This window comes from Ovis canadensis, chromosome 14 (genome assembly GCF_042477335.2).
Source record: "Ovis canadensis isolate MfBH-ARS-UI-01 breed Bighorn chromosome 14, ARS-UI_OviCan_v2, whole genome shotgun sequence".
In the NCBI taxonomy this organism is placed as follows: Eukaryota; Metazoa; Chordata; class Mammalia; order Artiodactyla; family Bovidae; genus Ovis; species Ovis canadensis.
Genome location: NC_091258.1, coordinates 59,808,248 through 59,830,712, shown reverse-complemented (window position 1 = coordinate 59,830,712; position 22,465 = coordinate 59,808,248). Strand labels below are relative to the sequence as shown.

The 22,465-nt window shown below is 37.6% G+C and overlaps 2 protein-coding genes across 13 annotated transcripts in view; one reads left to right on the top strand and one right to left on the bottom strand.

The window, feature by feature from the left end:
• Positions 1-15: 15 nt before the first annotated feature.
• Positions 16-21,452, bottom strand: ZNF146 (zinc finger protein 146). Its single transcript, XM_069550627.1, has 3 exons — positions 20,993-21,452; positions 12,726-12,947; positions 16-3,056 (listed from the first exon to the last, which is right to left on the bottom strand). Exon 3 carries the CDS (start codon positions 2,289-2,291, stop codon positions 1,413-1,415), a length of 879 nt encoding a protein of 292 aa, XP_069406728.1. The 5' UTR covers positions 2,292-3,056; positions 12,726-12,947; positions 20,993-21,452; the 3' UTR covers positions 16-1,412.
• Positions 21,099-22,465, top strand: part of ZNF565 (zinc finger protein 565) — a 49,102-nt gene continuing 47,735 nt past the window's right edge. For 3 of the 12 annotated variants that reach the window (XM_069550534.1, XM_069550524.1, XM_069550527.1), the window contains exon 1: positions 21,099-21,572. The gene's annotated coding sequence lies outside the window, so the exon portion shown is untranslated. The remainder of the gene's footprint in view (positions 21,573-22,465) is intronic. The other 9 variants (XM_069550533.1, XM_069550530.1, XM_069550526.1 and 6 more) reach the window with 8 other exon arrangements.

The window sequence follows — 22,465 nt, the reverse complement described above, 5'->3', positions numbered from 1 at the left end:
AAATAAATTAAAACATTTGGATTATACTGTCAGTTTTAATTTTAATAAAATAGATAATTTCCTACTACATAGAGAGCAAGTCCATCCACTCATTGATAAAATTTTAGAAATATTTCCTATAAAAAGTTTAGTAGTTGATTGGGAATGAATCCATTAGAACATGATTTCTATAGGTACAGAGTGTTCCCATCCTCACCCCCATACTTACTAATTTTGAGAAAATTTAAAAATACAGAAAAGTACAAAAAATAAGACAAGATATCCATATACCACAATCCAGAATTAACCAGTATCTCAATATATTTTTTGCAGTCTTTTTTTTTTTAAGAGAAATTGATGTTTATATATAAAACTGAAGTCCCCCTCTAACAGCCCCCTCCCCCACACGCATTCCCTTCCCTTCTCCACTCTTCACAGGCAACCACTATCAAGAGTTTGGTCTGTATCCTTCCAACCCATTTCAAAAACACTTAAAAAACATACATACATATTATGTATCCATTACCAATATATAGCACTGAAATTCTGTGAGGAAGTTTTCATTCAGATTTACAAAAATGTCATCGTATTATGTCATTCTGCAACTCTTTCCCCCTCAACATGACTTCTGAGATCTTTCTAATACATATAGATCTCATTTATTACACTTTACAGATATACAGTATTCCATCATAAGTATTTTCCATTTTGTTCCTGATGCGCATTTGTTTCCAATTAATGAGTACTACAAATCATGCCACAGTAAATAGTCTGGTACATAATTTCCTGAGCATACAAACTCAGAGTAGAATTGCTAGATATTTTTCAATTTGCCATAAGGAATGTTTCCCATTCCCAAGGTCATAACCATTTTACTATATAGCTTTCTCATACTTCTGCTTTTAACCCAATCCCCTTATCTTTGTGTATAGTTCATGTTCTATTTTCCCCCCCCTTGGAGAACAAATTACCTCCAAAGCACTTTTTAAAATAGTCTCATTAGCTTCTCAGCTCCTGATGCCTTTTCTATATTATAAATTCTAATAAATGCATAGGTTTTTGCAGAATCTCTTCTGTTCTGCTAAATCAATACCATAGAAGTCTCTTTCTTTCTAATACTTATAGCTTTGTTTTTATTACACTGGTGAAGATCTCCAAATTCATGCAGATGGCAATCATAAAAAAGTTTTCCACTCCCAATTTTAGTGGAAATGCATCTAAAGTTTTCAGTATTACCTTTGCAGTATGTTTTTTATTGGATACAGGATTTTAATCACACAAATGTCTTTCTCTTCAAGATGAATTCTCTGGTGTCCTTTAAGTTTTTAGCTTTTGCTTCCCTCATTTGTGATGCCTTCCTTCAGAATGATTATTTCTGATGTGTTATAAGGTGTAAATTCCTGATGAACACCTTTCATGATATCCACAGGATTTTAATGGGTATGAATTTTCTGGTGTCTAATGTGGTGTGACTTCTGGCTGAAAGCTTTCCCACATTCACTACACTGATAAGGCTTCTTACCTGTGTGTATTCTCAAATGTAGAGCAAGGGTTGAGAATTGCGAGAAAGCTTTCCCACACTCATTACAACCATAGGGTTTCTCACCTGTATGGCTTCTCACATGTACAGTAAGAGATGAACTTTGAGAGAAGGCTTTTCCACATACATTGCATTCATACGGCTTATCACCTGAATGAATTCTCACATGTACAATAAGTGATGTTCGCTGAGAGAAGGCTTTTCCACATTCATTACATTCATAAGGTTTCTCTCCAGTGTGAATATTTTGATGTTTTATGAGGTACTTCTTCTGACCAAAAGCTGTTCCACATTCATTACACTTGAAGGGTTTCTCTCCGATATGAATTTTCTCATGCTCAGTAAGGTTTGATTTGCCACTGAAGGTTTTCCCACACTCCTTACATATAAAGGGCTTCTCTCCTGTGTGAGTTCTCTGGTGCCTGATGAGGTTTGACTTCTGAATGAAAGCTTTCCCACAGTCCTTACACTCAAAAGGTTTTTCTCCAGTGTGAATTTTCTGATGGGTAAGAAGGTTTTCCTTCTGGCTAAAGGATTTTCCACATTCATTACATTCAAAAAGCTTCTCTCCAGTATGGGTGTTCTGATGTTTAATGACATACTGCTTTTGGCTGAATGCTTTTCCACATTCATTACATTCAAAAGGTTTCTCTCTATTATGAAAATGCTCATGCTCAGTAAGAGTTGATTTATGGCTGAAGATTTTCCCACATACCTTACAGGCAAAGGGGTTTTCCCCACTACAAATTCTCTGCTGACTGAGGTGTGACATCTGAATGGAAGCTTTCCCACATTCACAAGGTTTCTTTCCTGTATGAATTTTTTGATGAATGAAAATTTACTTTTAGCTGAAGGTATTTCCACATTTCTTACATGTGCTGGGCTTCTCTGTGTATGGCCTTTCAAATGTAGAGTAAGAGATAAGGTTCAAGAGAAAACTTTATCATAATCAGTACATTCAGCGCTTTCTAACTCTAAATTTTCTAAATATTCAGTGAAATTTATAACCTTCACTGATTTCTCTCCAGTATGAATTTTCTTCTGCTCAATGAGATGTTATCTAGGTAAAGGATTTTCAATATTCTTTAGAAGCAGAGGATTTCTCTCCAGCCTGACTTCAACATTGAATGAGGTGCAACATACAAATGAAAGTTTTCCCACATTCAGCAAATTCATAGGTTTTCTCTCCAGTATGAATGCTCTGATATCATGTGGGGTTCAAATTTTTAATGAAGGCATTTCCACACTGATTTTATACCCTTTTACAAAAAGGGTTATCACTACAAGGAGTAAGCTGTGGAAGATTTCCACACTATTTAAATCGATGGTTCTTTCCTACGCAACTAACTCTAAATTGTGTTTCAAACTCTAGGTTGAAAAGGCTGTTGCCTTAAAAGATAGTCTGATATCAAAGGAAGCACTTTTCCAATTTTCTTAGTCACTGCTTTTTTCTGTCTGTACTTTATTGAAGCTGGATGCAACTTGTCTCCCAAGTCTTGTTGCCAATCTATCTGTTCATCATCTTCTCAAGCTTCTTCTAAATAAAATGGAGTACAAAGAATCATCATTTAAAGCAGTTAATGTATAACGTGCTTAGAACTGTGGCTGGCACATGGTAAGCACCCATAAATGTTAGCTTTATGTTATCAGTATTTATGAATTTTCCCATTATTAGTAATGAAATTTCAGATTGTGCTTTGGGGGATTAACTAGCTCAAAGTATGAAAGAATCCTCACGATAAATGTCTTCAACTAAATTTGAGATGGAAACCCTTGAATAGGACACCTGGTTGAAAATTAAACATTCACATATATACAAACAGCTCAGAAAACTCTTGAAAAATAACAACTTCATAATCCAGCAAATTGAATATAACAAAAAATGAGGGATTAACATACAGGATAAAAAGATAACCACATAAAATTGAGAAAGTCTACCAGGGATTCTGAAAAAGAGAAAGGAAAAGCCAACTGCTTCCTTCTAAAATTCCATTCAAAGGACAAGAAAAGGGAAAATGGCACAAACTCACAAGAAAGAAGAATGACAGGCAACATCAATACACACAGGTATTAACATTTTTTTTTAGTAACAAAGTACATGGAGGATTTTCGACAGAAGAGCTGAGGAAGTTCAAATAACATAAAGGCACTGCAGAAGAGGACAATGAGGTCAAGCAAGCAAACCTGTGCCACAAAATATCATAAAGACTCAGAAAATGACGGGAAATTTAAGCACCTCAAAAGAAGGAATAGTATTTGCTGTAAAAATAAAATTTGTTTAAGTTGCAGCTGGCCCCTTACTGTCAGTCATGAGGACAAAGGGCCACTCCTTTCACAAAGTCAAAGTTATTCTTTGCAGGAATTTAATCACAGAAGCCTCAGTCTCAGGGACACTCAACAAATGAGATGACAGGTGCTATACTGAAAGCAATGGGATGTATATGTAATATGGTGAGACCCCAGCTCCATTCTGTAGTCGATGCCAAAAGTGTTGGAAACTTTGAGTAGGATATGAAAGGACCCTTTTCTGGATAAACTAAAAGGCCAGTGAAAAACTTAAATAGGATGCCTCCCATCTAAGATGATACTTATTTGTGGTCTTTTTTTTTCTGGTGAAACAAAGGACCTGGTCACATCTGATCATGAGAGTAAGATAGTGTAACTCAGAAGGAGACCCCCAAGTCCATGAGGCATTCTAGGCTCTACTCTTTATCCACTGACTAGAAGCACCCAGGAACAAAAGAGCTTACCTTTTAGTGAATCACTCTTAAACATGACTGTTTAGCCAATACTCCACACACAAGAGAGAAACCCCACTAACATGAAAGATCAACATTGAAAGACAATAAGAAACTCTAAGGAAATAAAGGTAAGGCACAGCAAACAACAAAACCCTGAAACCAACTGCAGACAGTTATGAGAAGATATTTTATCAGTGAAACAGTTAACAGCATTCTGGAAGCAAGAAACAGAAAAAGTTCCCTCAGAAACTAAGACTGGGGACAATGGGGTGGGGTGAGAGGTAAGGTAAGGGTAACTATATTACCATTCACCAATAACAGGGTTCCCATAGTGCAGGAGGATTGCACTGCTTCACTCTAGCAAACTCAGGCATGGCCAGGTGCCTTGTTTGGTCAATGACATATTAGCACAGGTGACAACTGTCATTTCCTGATAGAAGTTATAAGAAGACACATTGAAGGATAAACCAAAGTAATAAAATAGCCGAGTAAAAGAAGTTCCAGAAAATGAAAGGGGGAAACTGGCTTAGAGGAAATATTCAAAGAACAAAAAAATGTCCTCTCCTCTAAGTCATGACTCTCCAGACGTCTTAAAAGGTGCACTTGGTACCCTGCACAATGAATAATAAAAGATGAATATCTAGACACATTACTGGGACATTTCAAAACAGCAAGGAGGCGAAAAATGCTTTCAAAAGAAAGAACATACATCATTCAAAGAAAAGAGAATAAAATTTCCCAACAGAAAGACAGGAAGCTAGAAGACAGAATTCTGATTGAAAAAAATTTAAGCTTAGACTATCAATCTAATGAGACAGTCAAGTACAGGCATTTTTCAGTTATGCAAATGCCCAAAATGCACCTCTTCTCCCAGGATGCTATTAGAAGATATGTTCCACCAAAATCAGTAGACAGAGATGGTAACAGATATAGAATCCAAAAATGAGGGGATGTACAGGGGGGTAAAAAATGAAGTAATTTCTATGTTAATGGTGATGAAAAGCTACAAGGTAAGAGATGACTATCAGGTCAGAGTACAGCCTGGTCTACACTGAAGTAAGAGGACAAGAATTCTAGACTTATTGTCCCCAAAGGGAAAAATGGAGATTTCCCAATGCATGTAACAATGTAGAAACTAGTACTGAGAAGGCTTTGAACTATTCTGAATAGGAAATCTGTGCTTTAGCATAGGAAAATCAAGCAAACAAAAAGTGTAGTGAGTATCAAATCCATGAAAAGCAAAAACTATAAAGAATATTAATTTTATACATATACACATATACTTCTGTTGTACACAAGAGGATGACAGTTGTCTCAAGGGAAAGCACTTGGGCAAACAAATTAAGTTGTGAGCTAAACCTAGCCACTTTACTCATGAAGCACCATTTTTTACTTATTTCATGCTGCACCATTAATTTGCTTTAAACAATTAATAAATGCTTTACCAACTATGGTTATTAAGACTTGGGCATTGTTTGGCACAAACTTTCTTCAGACAAAAAGAGAATCATCTCAAGGGAAATAATTGATAGTATATGCTGCCAATGATAGAATTTAAGTTCTCAAACAAAAGTAAAAATCAGGATTTTGGAAAACCTGTTTCCTCCACCATGTGACTGAAACTTCCAAAGACTTTTCTAATGAGACTGGTAATGTTAACAAAATATGACGTTTTGAAATTGTATGAGTTACGTCAACACTTGTGTGTTCAGTCGTGTCTGACTCTTTGCAACCCCATGGACTGTAGCCCACCAGACTCCTCTGTCCATGGAATTTTCCAGGCAAGCATACAGGAGCAAGTTGCCATTTCCTTCTCCAGAGGATCTTCCTGACCCAGAGATTGAACTGGTGATCTCTTGTGTCTCCTGCATTGGCAAGCAGGTTCTTTACCAGCTGAGTCACCCAGGAAGGCCCCCATGTCAACATTTGAAAGAGCTGCAGTTCAACTGGCTAGTGCATGATGGGTTTCCCTGGTGGCTCAGAGGGTAAAGTATCTGCCTGCAATGTGGGATACCTGAGTTCAATCCCTGGGTTGGGATGATCCCCTGGAGGAGGGCATGGCAGCCCACTCCAGTATTCTTGCCTGGAGAATCCCCATGGACAGAGGAGCCTGGTGGGCTACAGTCCACAGGATCACAAAGAGTCAGACACAACTGAGCAACTAAGCACATAATGTATGATGTTACAAAATCACGCATGGGTCAGAAATCCATTCAAAGTTTAAGATAAATGGATATTGTGTAAGAGAACAGAAAAATCTGTTATAATTTCAAATTTCACATTGTGGCTAATCTTGAAAAAATTACCACTTGTGAAGTGTTAGTATAGTACCAAAGAATATTCACAATTATCTGAAAAGGCTATTAAAACTGCTCCACAAACATGCAAACAATGCCACTCTTCTCACTAAACTCTTTTATTTTGGAAAACTGTTACTTAAGAATTGTAATTTAAGTAAATTTATATGTAATGAGATTATTATTTGAGTTTTTTAAATTAATAAATGTTTTCAAAAGTTTCTCAATTTTACATTAAATAAACATAAAAGTCCACATAATAAACCAAAGCCCTTTGGAGGCCCTCAAGTCTTAGGACTGACTATAAATGCTACTGTTCATGGGTAATGGGTTACATTCTGTGATGAGGAAAATGTGATAATGGTGATAATTACACAACTTTGTGAATATACTAAAAAACACTGAACTGTATATTCCCAAAAGGGTAAACTTTATGTTATCTGAAATACATCTCAATAAAGCTGTTTTTTTAATTAAAAAAGAAAATGTGAAGAGTTCCTAAGACCAAAAAGTTTGGGAATTGATGCTCAAAACATTTCTCATTATTCATTCAACAAATACCTTCTTCTACCTTCTTCTTACTGTGAGTCTGGCATAGTTCTAAGCTCCAAGGATAAAAAGCACTGAACAACTCTGACAAAACTTTCTGCACCCATCAAGTTTACATTCTAGTGGACAGAAAAAAAGAAATAAAAGAGGTTTGTTAACAAGTTTTAACTGCTATGGGGAAAAAATTAGGGAATGGATAAAGAGTTACAGTTTCAGACAGAACAGCTTCTGAGAAGGTTAAGATTCATGACCTGAAGGAAGAAAGAGAGTGATCCTTACAGATGCGTGGAGGAAGAGCATTCTAAGTAATGGTTAAGTTCAGAGGCCCTGAGAAAAAGCCTACCAAGCATGTTAGGTATGCAATCAATGAATCACAATTAGGCATATTACGTTCCTTATATCCCTCGGTTTAACCCAACCCCTTCCTGTATCTTAGGCTTCTTATAATCTATAGAACCTCCTGGAATCAGCTCCAGTAACAGGCTCCTAAAGACTTCTCCAATCTTGTCTTGTACTTCTAAACATCTTTCCCTTAACTTCTATTCACAATCACACTTCACTTTTCTTAAAATAAGTGTTTCATATGAAGTATTTCTAAACCCAAATTTCTACATAGCTAAGTCAATATACTAACTATAATCTGAGATGCTGGACTGCAGTAATGGCTGTACTCCTTTTTTCTTTGGATGGCTGACAATTAAGTATTTTTAAATACAAGGGGCAAAATCAAGGGGGAAATAAAGGAGAGGACAGTTTACCATTTAAAGATTAAAAAGACAATAACCAGATCCAACATTTAAACCTTGACTGGATTCTGGCATTAAAGACAAAAAAGCTATACAAGGTATTTTGGAGGCAACTGGGGAAATCTAAATATTATTACATAATATTAATCATCTAAGGTATAGGGAAACAGTGGAAACAGTGGTTGACTTTAGTTTGGGGGGCTCCAAAATCACTGCAGATGGTGATTGCAGCCATGAAATTAAAAGACGCTTACTCCTTGGAAGGAAAGTTATGACCAACCTAGACAGCATATTAAAAAGCAGAGACATTACTTTGTCAAACAAAGGTCCATTATAGTCAAGGCTATGGTTTTCCCAGTAGTCATGTATGGATATGAGAGCTGGACTATAAAGAAGACTGAGTGCCAAGGACTTGATGCTTTTGAACTGTGGTGTTGGAGAAAACTCTTGAGAATCTCTTGGACTGCAAGGAGATCCAACCAGTCCATCCTAAAGGAGATCAGCTCTGGGTGTTCACTTTTAGGACTGATGTTGAAGCTGAAGCTCCAATACTTTGGCCACCTGATGTGAAGAGCTGACTCATTTGAAAAGACCCTGATGCTAGGAAAGATTGAAGGTTGGAGGAGAAGGGGATAACAGAGGATGAGATGGTTGGATGGCATCACCAACTCAGTGGACATGGGTTTGGGTAAACTCCAGGAGTTGGTGATGGACAGGGAGGCCTGGTGTGCTGCAGTTCATGGGGTTGCAAAGAGTCAGACACAATTGAGTGACTGAAGTGAACTGAAGGTATGATAACAGTATTTCTGTTATGCGGGCCCCCCCATTAACATTATTTTTAGAAAATGCAAACTTCATTATTTAGGAGTTAAATGTCATGCTGTTTCAATGCACACAATACTCATGCACTAGGAAACAGATACATCAAACATGGCAAAATACATATTACTAAATCTATGTGGTGGATATACAGTAGATCAATGTACTCTTCTTTCAATGTTTTTACTGTTTGAAGATGTTAAGAACAAATCTAAAAAAATCTTTCTACAATAATTCAGATTATTTAATAAGTTACTGCATGTGTAGTCTAAATTTCAGACAGAAAAAATAAAATACTGCCCTTCCTTTCAATAGGTCCATATGATAGATTCCACACATAAAAGTAAAAAACATGTAAGATGTTTACTATGGACTTTTGAATTTCTGTGCAAAATGTGAAGCAGGATGGACAATCATATGGTAGATCAATAAAAGAGGAATTAAGTAACAGGTTTAAATAATCAGGAAATGAAAAAGTAGGGAATTGTATAATCAAAGGCCAAGATTCAAATAATTTTATATAGAGAAAGAAATATGTTCACATTACACTCACAGGGTTAATATGTCCTCTCCTGATTAAACTGTATCTTTTAAAAGGCTTGACTGACCATGTCACAAGGACCAAGAGAAAGGAAATGATCTAGACCTAATTTGATGTGACGCCTGGACCTGAAATAATGAGCTGAAACCTCTAACACAGTGAAAATGAAGTCACAATTGGATAATTGTTTATCCCATAAATAGATAAAATTATGGTGGGCAAGATAGAAAGGCTGGAGGTGGAAAAAGAAAAGATATTTATAGAAAGCTTGGGACTTCCCTGGTGGCTCAGATGGTAAAGTATCTGCCCTACAATGGGGGAGACCTGGGTTGAGAAGATCCCCTGGAGAAGGAAATGGCAACCTACTCCAGTACTCTTGCATGGAAAATCCCATGGATGGAGAAGCCTGGTAGGCTACAGTCCATGGCATCGCAAAGAGTCAACACACAACTGAGCGACTTCACTTTACTTTCCTTTTACTTCTAACTTCAGAATGAATGAGTCATTTCTGAGAATTAATTTATAAAAGGGAAGAGGAAAGGCAGAATGCAGAATTCCAGAAGACATGTCCAATAAGAGGATAGAGTGAAAGGGGAGAAAAAAGCAAAAGATGGGGAAACACTTAGATAAAGCAACAAAAGCACCCATAAAGCTGAATCTGGAAAGAACTCCTAGAAGAGTGACTCAATCATAAGCAGATCTTTTCCTCTAAAACGGTAAAATAAAGACATGTTGGGATTTCCCTGATGGTCCAGTGGTTAGGACTCCGCCCTCTCGCTGCCAAGGGCCCAGGTTCAATCCCTGGCTGGGGAACTAAGGTCCCATAAGCCTCAAAGTACAGCCAAAAAAACCAAAAAGACATCTCTGCTCACTCTGTCTGAGAAGGAGAAAGATAAAGACAAAAAGGAAAAACCGCATTGTTGGTAAAAGTAGGAAATAGCTATAATTCTAATGTCCTACTAGGAAGAATATGAGTAGGCAGCTGTCACTGCTGTTTTTAGGAAGAGCTCTTATGCACAACACTCTCCAAAATCAAACGGCACAGTCTCAGGGGGTCACATCACCACCTCCTAGTTTCTAACAACAGAATCTAGGAATGCAGGCTGGATGCAGGAGACTTGGACACAATGGCATCTCTGAGTGGTAAGAAAAGTAGAACTGAGCAAGGATATACAGACAACACCACTGATTAAAGCAGCTTGTCAGTATAGCAAAATATACATCTTCTCAACTTTCTAGGTTCCCTAAATTCCTGACTTTCCAGCTCCCTAGATTCCTGATTGCCTACCTGAATATGCACTTAGATGATGGATAGGTAGACAGGACACAATTAACAAGTCCATAAGAAAATCCTTGCTCGGTCTCCCAAAATTCCTGAAGTCTTCTTGTCTCATCCTCGTCTAGTTAAGTCGTCAGTAACTTCTCTTTCTCTCATATCCAACATATAATCAGTCAATCTTTCAACTATTCCTTTAAAACATCTTAAAAATCTGACCACTTGTCACTAAGTATAACTATTACCTAGATCACTGCAGTAGTGATCACTCACATTAATCTTCTAGCCTTGGCCCCCTATACTATATTTTCTTTATAGCAGCTCAAATTTAATTCTGATCTTTTCACTCCTCACCTCAAAAACCTTTGATGGCCTCTCAAATCACTCAGAATAAAGGCCAAAGTCTATGATTTGGCCTGTTACCTAACCAAACCCTTTATCACTCTGCTCAAGCCCACTGCCCTCATCACTATTTCTTTAAGAGGAAGCTCCAGCCTCAGGGCTTTTAAGACTTTTTGTTCCTTTTGGCTGAATGCTCTTCCACCAAATACTGCATACTGCGCACTCATACTCTTAAATGTTACTCTCTTAATGAGACCTTTCCCTAACTTATTTAAAATTATAACCTCCAACTGGCCCTCACTATGCAAGTTTTCCTTGCTTTATTCTTCTTCATAGGACTCACGATCATCTCATAGAATACATTTTTTACCTATTTACTCACAGTCTGTCTTCCCCAATTAGAATGTAGACCTCAAGAGGGAGGAATTTTTGACTGCTTGATTCACTATTTCCCTAGTACCTGAAATGGTGCTAAATATAAATCATGCAGGAAATACTTATTGAATATATCAATATACCATGTTGGTAGACATGTAAATTGGTTTACTTCTTTTCAGAACAATGTGCCTATTCTATCTAATCTATAAATAAACTTAACTTTGACCGAGCATTTCTACTTAGAGTAAATTAGGATGTAACTGTATCTGCACATCTCTGCAAAGCAATATAAACAAGTATATTGACTTGCATCTTCACTCACACAAGTCTGGAAACAACCTAAATGTCCATTAAAGGCAGGTTAAATGAATTAAGTGTTGATGGAGAAAAGAAGAAAACTATGCACACAATAGAATAATACCATCATTTAAATGAAAAGACTGAGTGCTTATATATATATTTGTATTTGTACCACAGATACATTAATATATGCTTATTTATTCACAGACTACCTCAAGAAGAATCCATGTGAAACTCTTAAGTGATTGCAGCTTTGAGAAAGAACTACAGGACCAAAGGTCAGATGTTTTCACTGATGTTCAAAAATTTTTTACAAATTCATATACTATGTTAAATAATAAATACAGACTCATCCATCCATTCATCTATACACACACACATAGCAAAAAAGCAGAACTGATTTCTACAGCAAAAACTTCTGAAAAGAGGTACACTGGGGCAGAAGGGAAGGAGGCAGGAGTTTATTGATACAATAATAGGGGAACTAGATAAGAAGACAACAGGAAGTATGATTACAGATGTAAAACAGGATGCTGAAGTATTTAACCACTGAAAAATGAGAGAAATTGGTAAGTAATAAAAAGGAAACTGGAGAAGGCAATGGCACCCCACTCTAGTACTCTTGCTTGGAAAATCCCATGGACGGAGGAGCCTGGCGGGTTTGCAGTCCATGGGATCGCAAAGAGTCGGACACAACTGAACGACTTCATTTTTACTTTTCACTTTCATGCACTGGAGAAGGAAATGGCAATCCACTCCAGTGTTCTTGCCTGGAGAATCCCAGGGACAGAAGAGCCTGGTAGGCTGCCATCTCTGGGGTCGCACAGAGTCGGACACAATTGAAGCGACTTAGCAGCAGCAGCAGCAAAAAGGAAACTAAATATCAGACAATATGTAAACCTAACATTAAAAGACAACTCACAAGGAAAGGAGACTACACACACCAGGAGATATGAGACTGAGGCTATCATGGAAGACAGAGCAATCACAGAGAGGCAGAGGGAATGAAGTGTGAAGGGCTGACACGCAGAATAAAAATAAGAAGGGCACCTGGCCCTCTAGAATCTGATTAAAGGGATCGACTACTGAAAGAAAAAATAATGACTGGAAATGTCCTTCAGGTTTCTAAAGACTCACTCTAAGACTAGGGCTGGTAACAAAGCTTTTCAGAAGCGCTGACTGAACAATTGTGATGTGCCTGGTTGTGATGCACTCACCTGAACAAACTTCCTTTCCACTTCTTTCTCCACCATCCAGAGTTCGTCTTCGTGCTTCAACAGAGGATCATATCCAGCCTGATCAGTTCACAACCTGCTACTGGGGAAATGACACAGCACTAGAATGTTAATGCTGGAGCCAAAGTTCTCTCCTAGAACTCGGCTGAGCCCTGGGGCCTCCCGGCCTTCTGAAGGATGAGGACGGTGCACAAGGAAGTGACCCTGTGAAAAAGAATAAAGTAATAACTTTTTGCCTTAAGAGATTAAAGCATATACAACTATATGAGAAAAGGTACTATCTGGATCCAGAATTCAAAGCCATATACTCATTAAACCATTTAAGGCTCCACACACCGAGAAATGGAGGAAGAAAGGGGCAATTTATTTTGAGAATTTGACTTACATAAGAAAAGCTGTTCACATCTTACATGACTGGCTGCTACTGTTCTCTAGCACCACACTTCTATGTAGGTTCCTAAGTATGATTTTAACTGTGACCCTGACTCTTGGATGAAATTTAATATTCATTATCTAGAACAACATATGCCTATCACAACTAAGTCACATGGATAAAGTTGTTCTTAACAGTATTTAGGAACAAAAACTGAAAAAGTGTTCCTGGATTCCTAATATTTGATTGCAATATACTCTAAATGAAACTATATATTAAAAATGTCCCATAAATATGTTCACCCACACATTCAAAACAACAACAAAGAGTTATGAACATTATTGGGACAACAGACAAAAATCTGAATATAGACTTTGAAATAATAGTATTAATATTATATTTTCTGATTTTGATTACTATACCATGATGATGTATAAGAATGTCCTTGTTCTTAGAAAATTTATGCTGAAGTATTTATAGATAAAGGGAGCAGTATACAACTTAGTCTCAAATAGTGCAAAAGAACCTACACATTTCTGGAGAATTAGAGAAGGAAAAATAAGGCAATTTAAAAAGTAAATGGTGGGGAAGGGAGGTGGGAGGGGGGTTCATGTTTGGGAACGCATGTAAGAATTAAAGATTTTTAAATTAAAAATAAATAAATAAAAAATTTTGTGAGAAAAAAAAAAAAGTAAATGGTGAATTTGGGTAAAGTGTATATGGGACTTCTCTGTACATTGCACTCTTCTCTAGAAAGGGTACATGCAGCTTTTCTATAAAGTTGAAATTACTTTTTTTAAAAAAAGCAAAATCCTAAAAAATACAAGTTACTACTTATACACTCTACTATGCATGGTGAAAAAGCACAGTCACCAACTTGTACTGGGGTATGGCAGATGGAAGGCTCAGAGCATGACTTAAATAGTAATGTACACAGAGATAAACATGAGTGTGGGTTGCCTAGAAACAACCTGCAAGAAGAAGGAGATCAAGTTTGATCTGGACATTCAGAGTGTCAGGTTTCTAAGGAACATGCAGGCAAATATATCCATTAGGCAACTGCATACATAAACAGGGAGCTCAGAACAGCCTAGAATGGAAATGGCAATCTGTCAGCTGTCAGACTATAACTGCTGCAGAAGATAGGCGGAATGTTATGTGATTGCTTATAGAGAACACACACAGTATGTGAATGGTCAAGGACAGAATCCTAGGAACACCAATGGTCAAGGAGACAAGGAAACATTTCACAGGAGCAAGGTGACTGCTTAGTTTCAATCTTTTAAGTACTTTTCCTTAAAACCATACAAAATATTAAGCAAAATGGGTTAATGGCTAGAGGAGAGTAAGGGGCAAGCAGCTACCCATACATTACACCTGTACTGAAAGTAGTAGAGAGAATTTAACTCTACATTATATGTCAGTGCGGCCCCAAAACCTCAAATAGCAGAGGTGGTACAGGAAGGACAATAATGTGTGACAGTGTAGCAAGAGAGCCTAAGAAAATGGTGAGAGTTCCTTAAGGTAGCAGCCTTCAGAAATAACCAGGAAAGATTCATTCTCAGAATGAGGAATTCACCCTGAGTGAGAACTGTGGTCATCAACAAGACTCATGACAAAAAAAAAAAAAACCAACACCCAAACTCCATGTTATCTCTACCAAAGGAAAACCCACATAGGGGGCCTATAGAGTGAGTTGCAAAAAAGCCTATGAAGAACTAGGAATGCTGAGGGAGATTCTAAGGACTTACGGAGTTCAGAAATCCACAGCTAATATTTCCTTACAGAATAAGTCTTACTCTAAGACAGAATCAACGAGAGTAAAACCTAGATTAAACTGAAAAAGACTGCAGGGGAAGCAGAACAGACTTAAAAAGCACTTAGGAGTGGGGTGACCCCAGATTTAGAAACCTCTAAAAGTAAATGCATCATCCTGGAAGGCAACTACTATGAAGATTTATGGGAAACAGAAAGAGAAAGATAGAGGTCGGCCTCAACCAAGTTAGGGTCAACTAGCCAAAGAACAGGAGGAAGCTTTTAAACACTAGAAGAGGCAGGAGAGCCTTGAAGCACAGAATGCTACTATGTTTCTCTTTTCCTGGTACTTGTCTAGGAAAATCTACCTCCTACAAACATGGTAAATACTTTGTGTCTATACAAGGAGGCTTTAAGAAAAACAGTGGCAATCAACAGCAGAATTTTCCAACAATTAAACTCACCTGAAAATTACTGCCACAAATACATAAAAAAAGAAAAATAATGTAACAAAATTATTTTTTGAAAAAGACAAAAACTTTAAGCAAACAAAAGCTATAAAAAGAACACAAAAGATACATGGAGAAAGTGAGTTACAAAACGGTCACCCAAAAGGAGGAAATGGAAAAACAGAATATGAATGGGTATATTATTTTCATTGTTTGATGTTTTAAAGACTGTAGTTATCAGAGTTTAGAGAGATTTTCATTTCCTTGATTAATGGGATCTTTCCTGGTTGTTGTATATGAGGCTTGGCCAGTGGTCTCAGTTTTAAACTTTTTATTTCTACTCACACCCCCAGAGATCCAGGCAGGAGGAGTAATATTTACACATACAGGTCATCATAATCTACACCTGACCACAAAAGCCAGCATCTTATCTAATGCAAAAACATAAAGGGCATTTCTATTAAATTCTAAATAAAGATAAGGATGCCCAAAGTCTCGTTTTAAATAATTACATTTAAATGTAATTATAAACAATAATAGATTGAGCAGGGAATAAAATTAACTTATAGAAACCAACAAGCTTTATATTATATACCACAACAAAGACTCCATTCATAACAGCAATGTAATAAAGGACCTAGAAATAAATTTAGTAAAAAGTGTCTAAAATTTATATGAAGAAAATTTTAAGACACTCTAAAAGACCCAAAAGGAAACTAGCATATATACAACACACAATACGTACACACACAGGAATATTCAACACTATAGTGCCTTTCCCTAAAATTATTTTACAAAATTTAATGCAATATCAATTAGCTTTTTCCTAGGACTAGACAAGCTTATTCTAAAGTTTACATAGAAAAATAAATGAGAATAAAGAAACTGAAAGAGATAAGCAATAACAGGAGACCAACTATACTAGATATTAAAACAAAATCATAAAGCTCACACACTAAAAAGATAAATATGGGTACATGAATACAGACTAGAAGATGGATGAGAATATAAAGTCCAGAAACAGACCAAATACATGAAAATTTACTATACGATCAAAATAATCTTAAAATAGTAGAGTTAAAGGTCTTTTAATATTAATAAATGGTGTTGCAAGTACTGGGTAGCCTACTGGAAAAAAATATAAACCTGGATGCATACCTAAATATCATATGCTAGGATATGAAAACCCATAAAAATTACAACCCTGTAAGGATTTGAAAGTAAAGATGAAACTTGGAGTGAGAAAGGCTTTCTATGACCATAAATGGGAGAAGGCAATGGCACCCCACTCCAGTATCTTGCTTGGAGAATCCTATGGATGGAGGCTGCCATCCATGGGGTCGCTAAGAGTCGGATATAACCGAGCGACTTCACTTTCACTTTTCACTTTGATGCACTGGAGAAGGAAATGGCAACCCACTCCAGTGTTTTTGCCTGGAGAATTCCAGGGACAGCGGAGCCTGGTGGGCTGCTGTCTATGGGGTCGCACAGAGTCGGACACGACTGAAGTGACTTAGCAGCATGACCATAAATGAAAAGACCAATTAACTAACATCATTTTAACTAACTGATAAATCTAACATAAAAACAAAAACTTCCTGATTCCACATGATTCTTAAAAAGAAACAACCACTGAACAATATCAAAACACAAATTTAAAACGTGAAAAAAACCTGCAACTCATCTCACATAGGACTAACCTTTCTAATGTAATTTAACAGTTCCTAGAAGGAAGAGGGACTCTATAGTAAAACGAGGAAAAGGATATGGACAGTTCCCATATAAGTACATGTGGCCTTTAAAGGTACTCAACCGCACCCATAATAGAGATGTAAATTAAATCTACATTTAGATATCAATTTTCACTCATACTTTTGGCAAAAAAATAAAACATTCAACACTACACTCTGATGGTAAGGTTCTAGGAAGAGAAGTGTTTTTGCAGATAAGAACATAAGGGCTAAGAAATTACTTAGCCCTATGTGCAATTCCACTTGCAGCAATCTACTTTAGAGATAATCAAGGGCCTTCCCAAGTGGCGCTAGTGGTGGTAAAGAATCCTCCTGCCAACGCAGGAGAACCTTTCATAAGTACAAAATGACACAGGTGAAAAATTACTCATTACTGCCAAGTAATTAGTAACAGCAAAAGATTAGGAATAACCCAAATGTCCAACAGCAGAATCAACTACAGTACACACACACACACAAGGCAGTTAAAAAATCATGTATATGATTAAGAAAGGGTATCTCTGGGGTATATTGTGAAGTGACGAAAAAGAGGAATGTACAGAATCCATCTTTTACATAAGGACTGGGGACAGGAGGGAAGAATAAAATATACACGAATGGCCCACCAAATACAGAATCTATTTGAAAGATAAACAAAAAAAAAAAACAACCATTTTTTTAAAAATTGGGACAGAGATGAATGTGACAGGGAGGAGAGCAAAATGAGATCTATGAGATAGAGTTTTTGTTGAAATGCATTATCTACTTTTTTATATAATCAAATTCATTTCTTAAAAAGCAGTCCCTAAACTGGAAACAAATTGAAATACATGAACTCAACTGTGCATTAACTTGTTAATTAACATAATTCCTCAAAACAAGGATTTATTTCCAATGACTTTAAAACAGAGAACTTTGACTCTACATCTTTAGCGTACTCAGTGGAAGGGCAAAACAGCCACAAAGAAAATTTTCACAGGATACAGTACATTTATGGTTACTACACTACCAACATTATTATAACTATTTTCAGTTATTTTGAAACTGCAGAATAAAGCAAATAAGCCCACACTTGTATTAACCTACTCCAAAAATTTTTTACCATAAAATACAATTAGGAGCTATTGAGGTAAAAATCCTGAAACATTTAAACTGAATTAGAAATAGTAGTATGAACTCATGATTTTTAAAAATGGGTTTATTCATTCTGTCTATGAAATGGCCTTGAAACAATGTTACCTCTGCAGCAATGAGAGCATCTAGCATCCAGATCTTGGTGTCCAATACCATTCTCCAGTAAAAGGAACCAGAGCTCCTTGGAGAAATGGCCAATTCCAAGTTTGGGAGAAAAGGTACAAGGTGGGCCTGGAGTGGAAGAAGCTTTCAAACTTAAATGGTGGCAAGTTTAAATGAGACAGGAGTTAGCAAGAAGGAAGGCCCACTGAATAAAATTGTGATACTATGACTATCAGAAAGAAAATTAGCTATAAGAGGACAACTTTATTTTTATTTTTTATTATTTTTTTTTAGTTTTTTATTTTTTAAATTTTAATATCTTTAATTCTTACATGCGTTCCCAAAGATGAACACCCCTCCCAAGAGGACAACTTTAAAATGATGATTAAGGAAGAAAAAAACAGGATAAATTTGATACAATTTGAGGTAGCAATCAAATAAAAGTAAAAGTAATGAAAAAACTAGAAAATCATCACTTTGCAAGCCTGAAGAAATTACTGCTGATTCAGCTAAAGGATTATTTATTGGTGTTAAAACCATTCATTAAATGATCGACGAGGATGAGCAAATTATGAAACCAGGAAGATTACATTTTGGTCACAAAGGAGAAAAGATAATCGTTAGTGGTGGATCAATCATATATTTCTCTCCTGATGTTATTATGTATGCAATTTGAAGATCACCTCTGATGTAGTCTGACCCAAAATAACTCACAATTAGGATCTGTAAAAAATATCACCAGAAGCTCTGTCTTAACCATAAACCATGGGAAAATAACCATCATGGAAATCAAAGAACAAAATCTCATAAAGGAGGCAGTGATGAGTTGCTAAAGATGAGTGTAACCTGAACAAAGAATTCTAACTTCCTCATTCCAGTTATAAAAGGAAATGTCAAAAAAAAAAAAAAAAGCTTAAACACAGCAATTTTAAAAGAGCATCTGCATATCTGAATCTTTCAGAAATTTTTACCAGGAACAGTAAGAATAACTATGCTATTTCTATTTCTGAGGAATTTTTTCTCCCTTTCTGTATTTTTAAATTGTTATTTTATATTGGAGTATAGGTGGACTATCAATGACATGTTAGTTAAAGATGAACAGCAAAGAAATTCAGTTATGCCCATAGACCTAGCCATTATTTTTCAAATTCAATCTCCTACTGATGGCCATGGATTGTTCCTAATCTTTTCCTATGTGAAACACTGTACCTGTATCACTTCATGTAAATTCAGGTACATTTGTAGAATGAATTTCCATCTGTAAAATAACTAGGTCAAAAAGAAAAGTAGTTATTATATATACTGCTGAATTACCCTTCATAGGCCTGTTTCCTTCTAATACCAATACTATTTTAATTTCGGAGGATTTAAAATGTTATACCATCAGGGGAACTCCCTGGTAGTCCAGCAGTTAGGACTCTGGGCTTTCACTGCCCAGGGTGTGGGTTCAATCCACACCCTGGCTGGGGAACTAACAAACTCAGCAGTGCGCCAAAAAAAAAAAAAAGGTAAAATGTTACTGTTGGGTTCCCACACCCCAACTGCTTTTCTTTTTGAGTTTTACTGGCTATTCTAGCTTGTCTATTTTTCCATATGAAGTCCAGAATCAGCTTAATCTCGGTCCCCCTCCTAAAAAAAAAATTTGTGGATACTTTTATTGGGATAACGTGAAAAACACTATTTTTGTTCCTATCTTACAATACGCCCTACAGCAGTATTTTAAAGTTCTTTTCCGGTAGTTTCTTAAGCTTATTCCTCAATTTTTAAAAAACTGTTGCTGTAAATAATGATTTTCCTCTATCATACCTTCTAACTGGCAGTTGTTTGCCTATCTGAAAGCTACTGATGTGTAGGTATTGATTTGGTACCCAATTATTTAAAATACAAGAAGGATAACTGTAGGAGATTCCTCAGAAAAAGTACCTTTGTTACTCCACAAAATCCATAACCCGGGAAAACGCATTTAACAGTCAGGATATTTAACTGGTCCAGATTCATGGATAAACATTGCAGGAATTAGTTTTTTCAAAGAACGAAGATAACAGTGCCGAATCTAGAACCTCAAACCCTTGAATCCCCAGTTCTCGGCTTCTGCGCAATAGGACACTGCTTCTAAAAACGGAACGCTGATATCTACTCTAAGACTTAACAGGAGTCCTATTAAAGGACCCCAAAGATCAGGACATTGGAGACCATTTGAAGCAGGCTCCCTCTAACAAAATTATCCTTTAAAATATTGTTAAAAAAAACAACAACAGTGATTTGCCTTCTACCCAATTAAAAGGAAAAGCACTTTTATACCAAAACCCATTTTAAAATTATTTACCACTTAGCTTTTATAGACCTTCAATCTTCAAGTAAATAAGATGTTCCAGAAAGATGGCACCGTTAATCATCAGCACTTTCGACAAGGGAAGTGCCGCTCGGATGTTATTCTTTCAGTGCCGGTCTCCTACACCTCTGAGAAGCAGCCATACAATCCCGTACCCAGTTTCTCCCTCAACAATCTCAAACATCCGGTCAAATTTGCGGTCAAACTCAGGGTCACGCACCGCTCGAACCCTCCCCAGAGGCCCCCACCCCCACCCTACATGTAGGCCAGCAGCTCTTAAACCCGCTCCCCACTCTCGCACCGCACCCCAATAGATCCGGAATCCTTCCCTTCAACGTCCCCGACCCCATCGGCCCAAGACGCCCACATCCCACCTCCTATTTTCGCGCCACGTGGACCCAGGGGCCGGACTGACCCGCGGACAAAGACCAAAATGTCCACTCGATGCGCTGCGCCTGCGCACTCCGAGGGCGAGTGAGCACTCCCAGAAGTCTTCGCGACGGGGCCCGCACGGTCACGGTGGCCGAGCACAGGCTGGTATCTGATTACCTTCTGTCAACAGCAACCGCGCTTTCCCGGCCTTGGACTACATTTCCCTTAAGGCTTTGCTAGTTGACACTCTACGTCTCTCTGTCTCTTTCCCCCAGCCAACTTGGCAGCCTCTTCCTGTGATTATGAGGCTCTCAGAGTGAGTAATCCTGACTTGCAGAAAGATAAATTCAAGCATGGTGGAAGGTTTGGAAAGGGAACCCCTTTCTTTGAAGGCTTTCGAGGGCAGTGTCAAACGGGCCAAGCCCAGACTGTGGGTATGAGGACGCCATCTTGTCTGTGGCTGGACTAGCTCTGGACTACGTTTCCCAGAGTCCACAGTGGCCCAGCGTTAGGTCTCTCTTGACGTCGTGGCGAGATCTTTAGCTCCGCAGGGACCCGGACGCGACCAAGGGAAGGCAGAAGGTGAGGGGTCTGGGACTCTGGGGCGGGGACTGGGCGTGTCCAGAGAGCCTTGGGTTTTTGCGCGCTGGCTGCTGAGGATGCGAGAATCTTTATGTGGCTTTGTGTGTCATAGTGTGAGCAGATTGTGCGACTGTGTGCCTTACTGGGTGTGAAATTGTGACTGTGTATAAAGATGTGGAGGTGTCTCATTCTGTGGTTGTGTCCTTGTATGTCCTAAGAGCGAATATCTGGTTGTATTTGTGTGATACTGACCATTTGTTCAGCACCAAGTGTGTAGCTGTGAGGCGCCTGTGACTCCAGTGCTCTGACAGATTGTGACCCCAGACAGTAATTATAACCTCAGCCTTCCCGTGTAACACAGGGATGGGGCATGAGGTCCATTCTTCTCTGCTCACCCTTGCCTGTGCGGGAGAGTTGGGCGATGAACCTTTAAAAATGACCTGATCCCTCACGATTGTTTTTTCTTGATTCTTCTCCAAGAGATATATTGAGAGAACTACTGTTGAACATTAAAAAGCCAGTTTCTGCGTCCATCAGTTTTTCTTCTTTCCCTGAAACCCTTGTTTTCCGAGATGTGTGGTTAAACACATACACAAGTAATTCAGCCAAATGTGAGGACTAATTGGCTTTATTCAACTTCTGAATCCGGCAGTATCCCATCTACCAAGTAGCTACTCCAAAGGGTTGTACAAAATGGAAGTTTTTTACAGGCAGTAGGAAAGTGGGACAAGGAAGTTATTAGCAAAAGAAAAGAAACGATTGTTTTAGGCCCGGACATCTTTTAGGGGAAGGAAATGGCAGGGGTCTTATCATGCAGATTAGCTCACCGGTGCCAAGCAGGAAATTTCAGATCGATTTGTTTAAAGAGCATATTTTCTTGAGAAACATTTAAA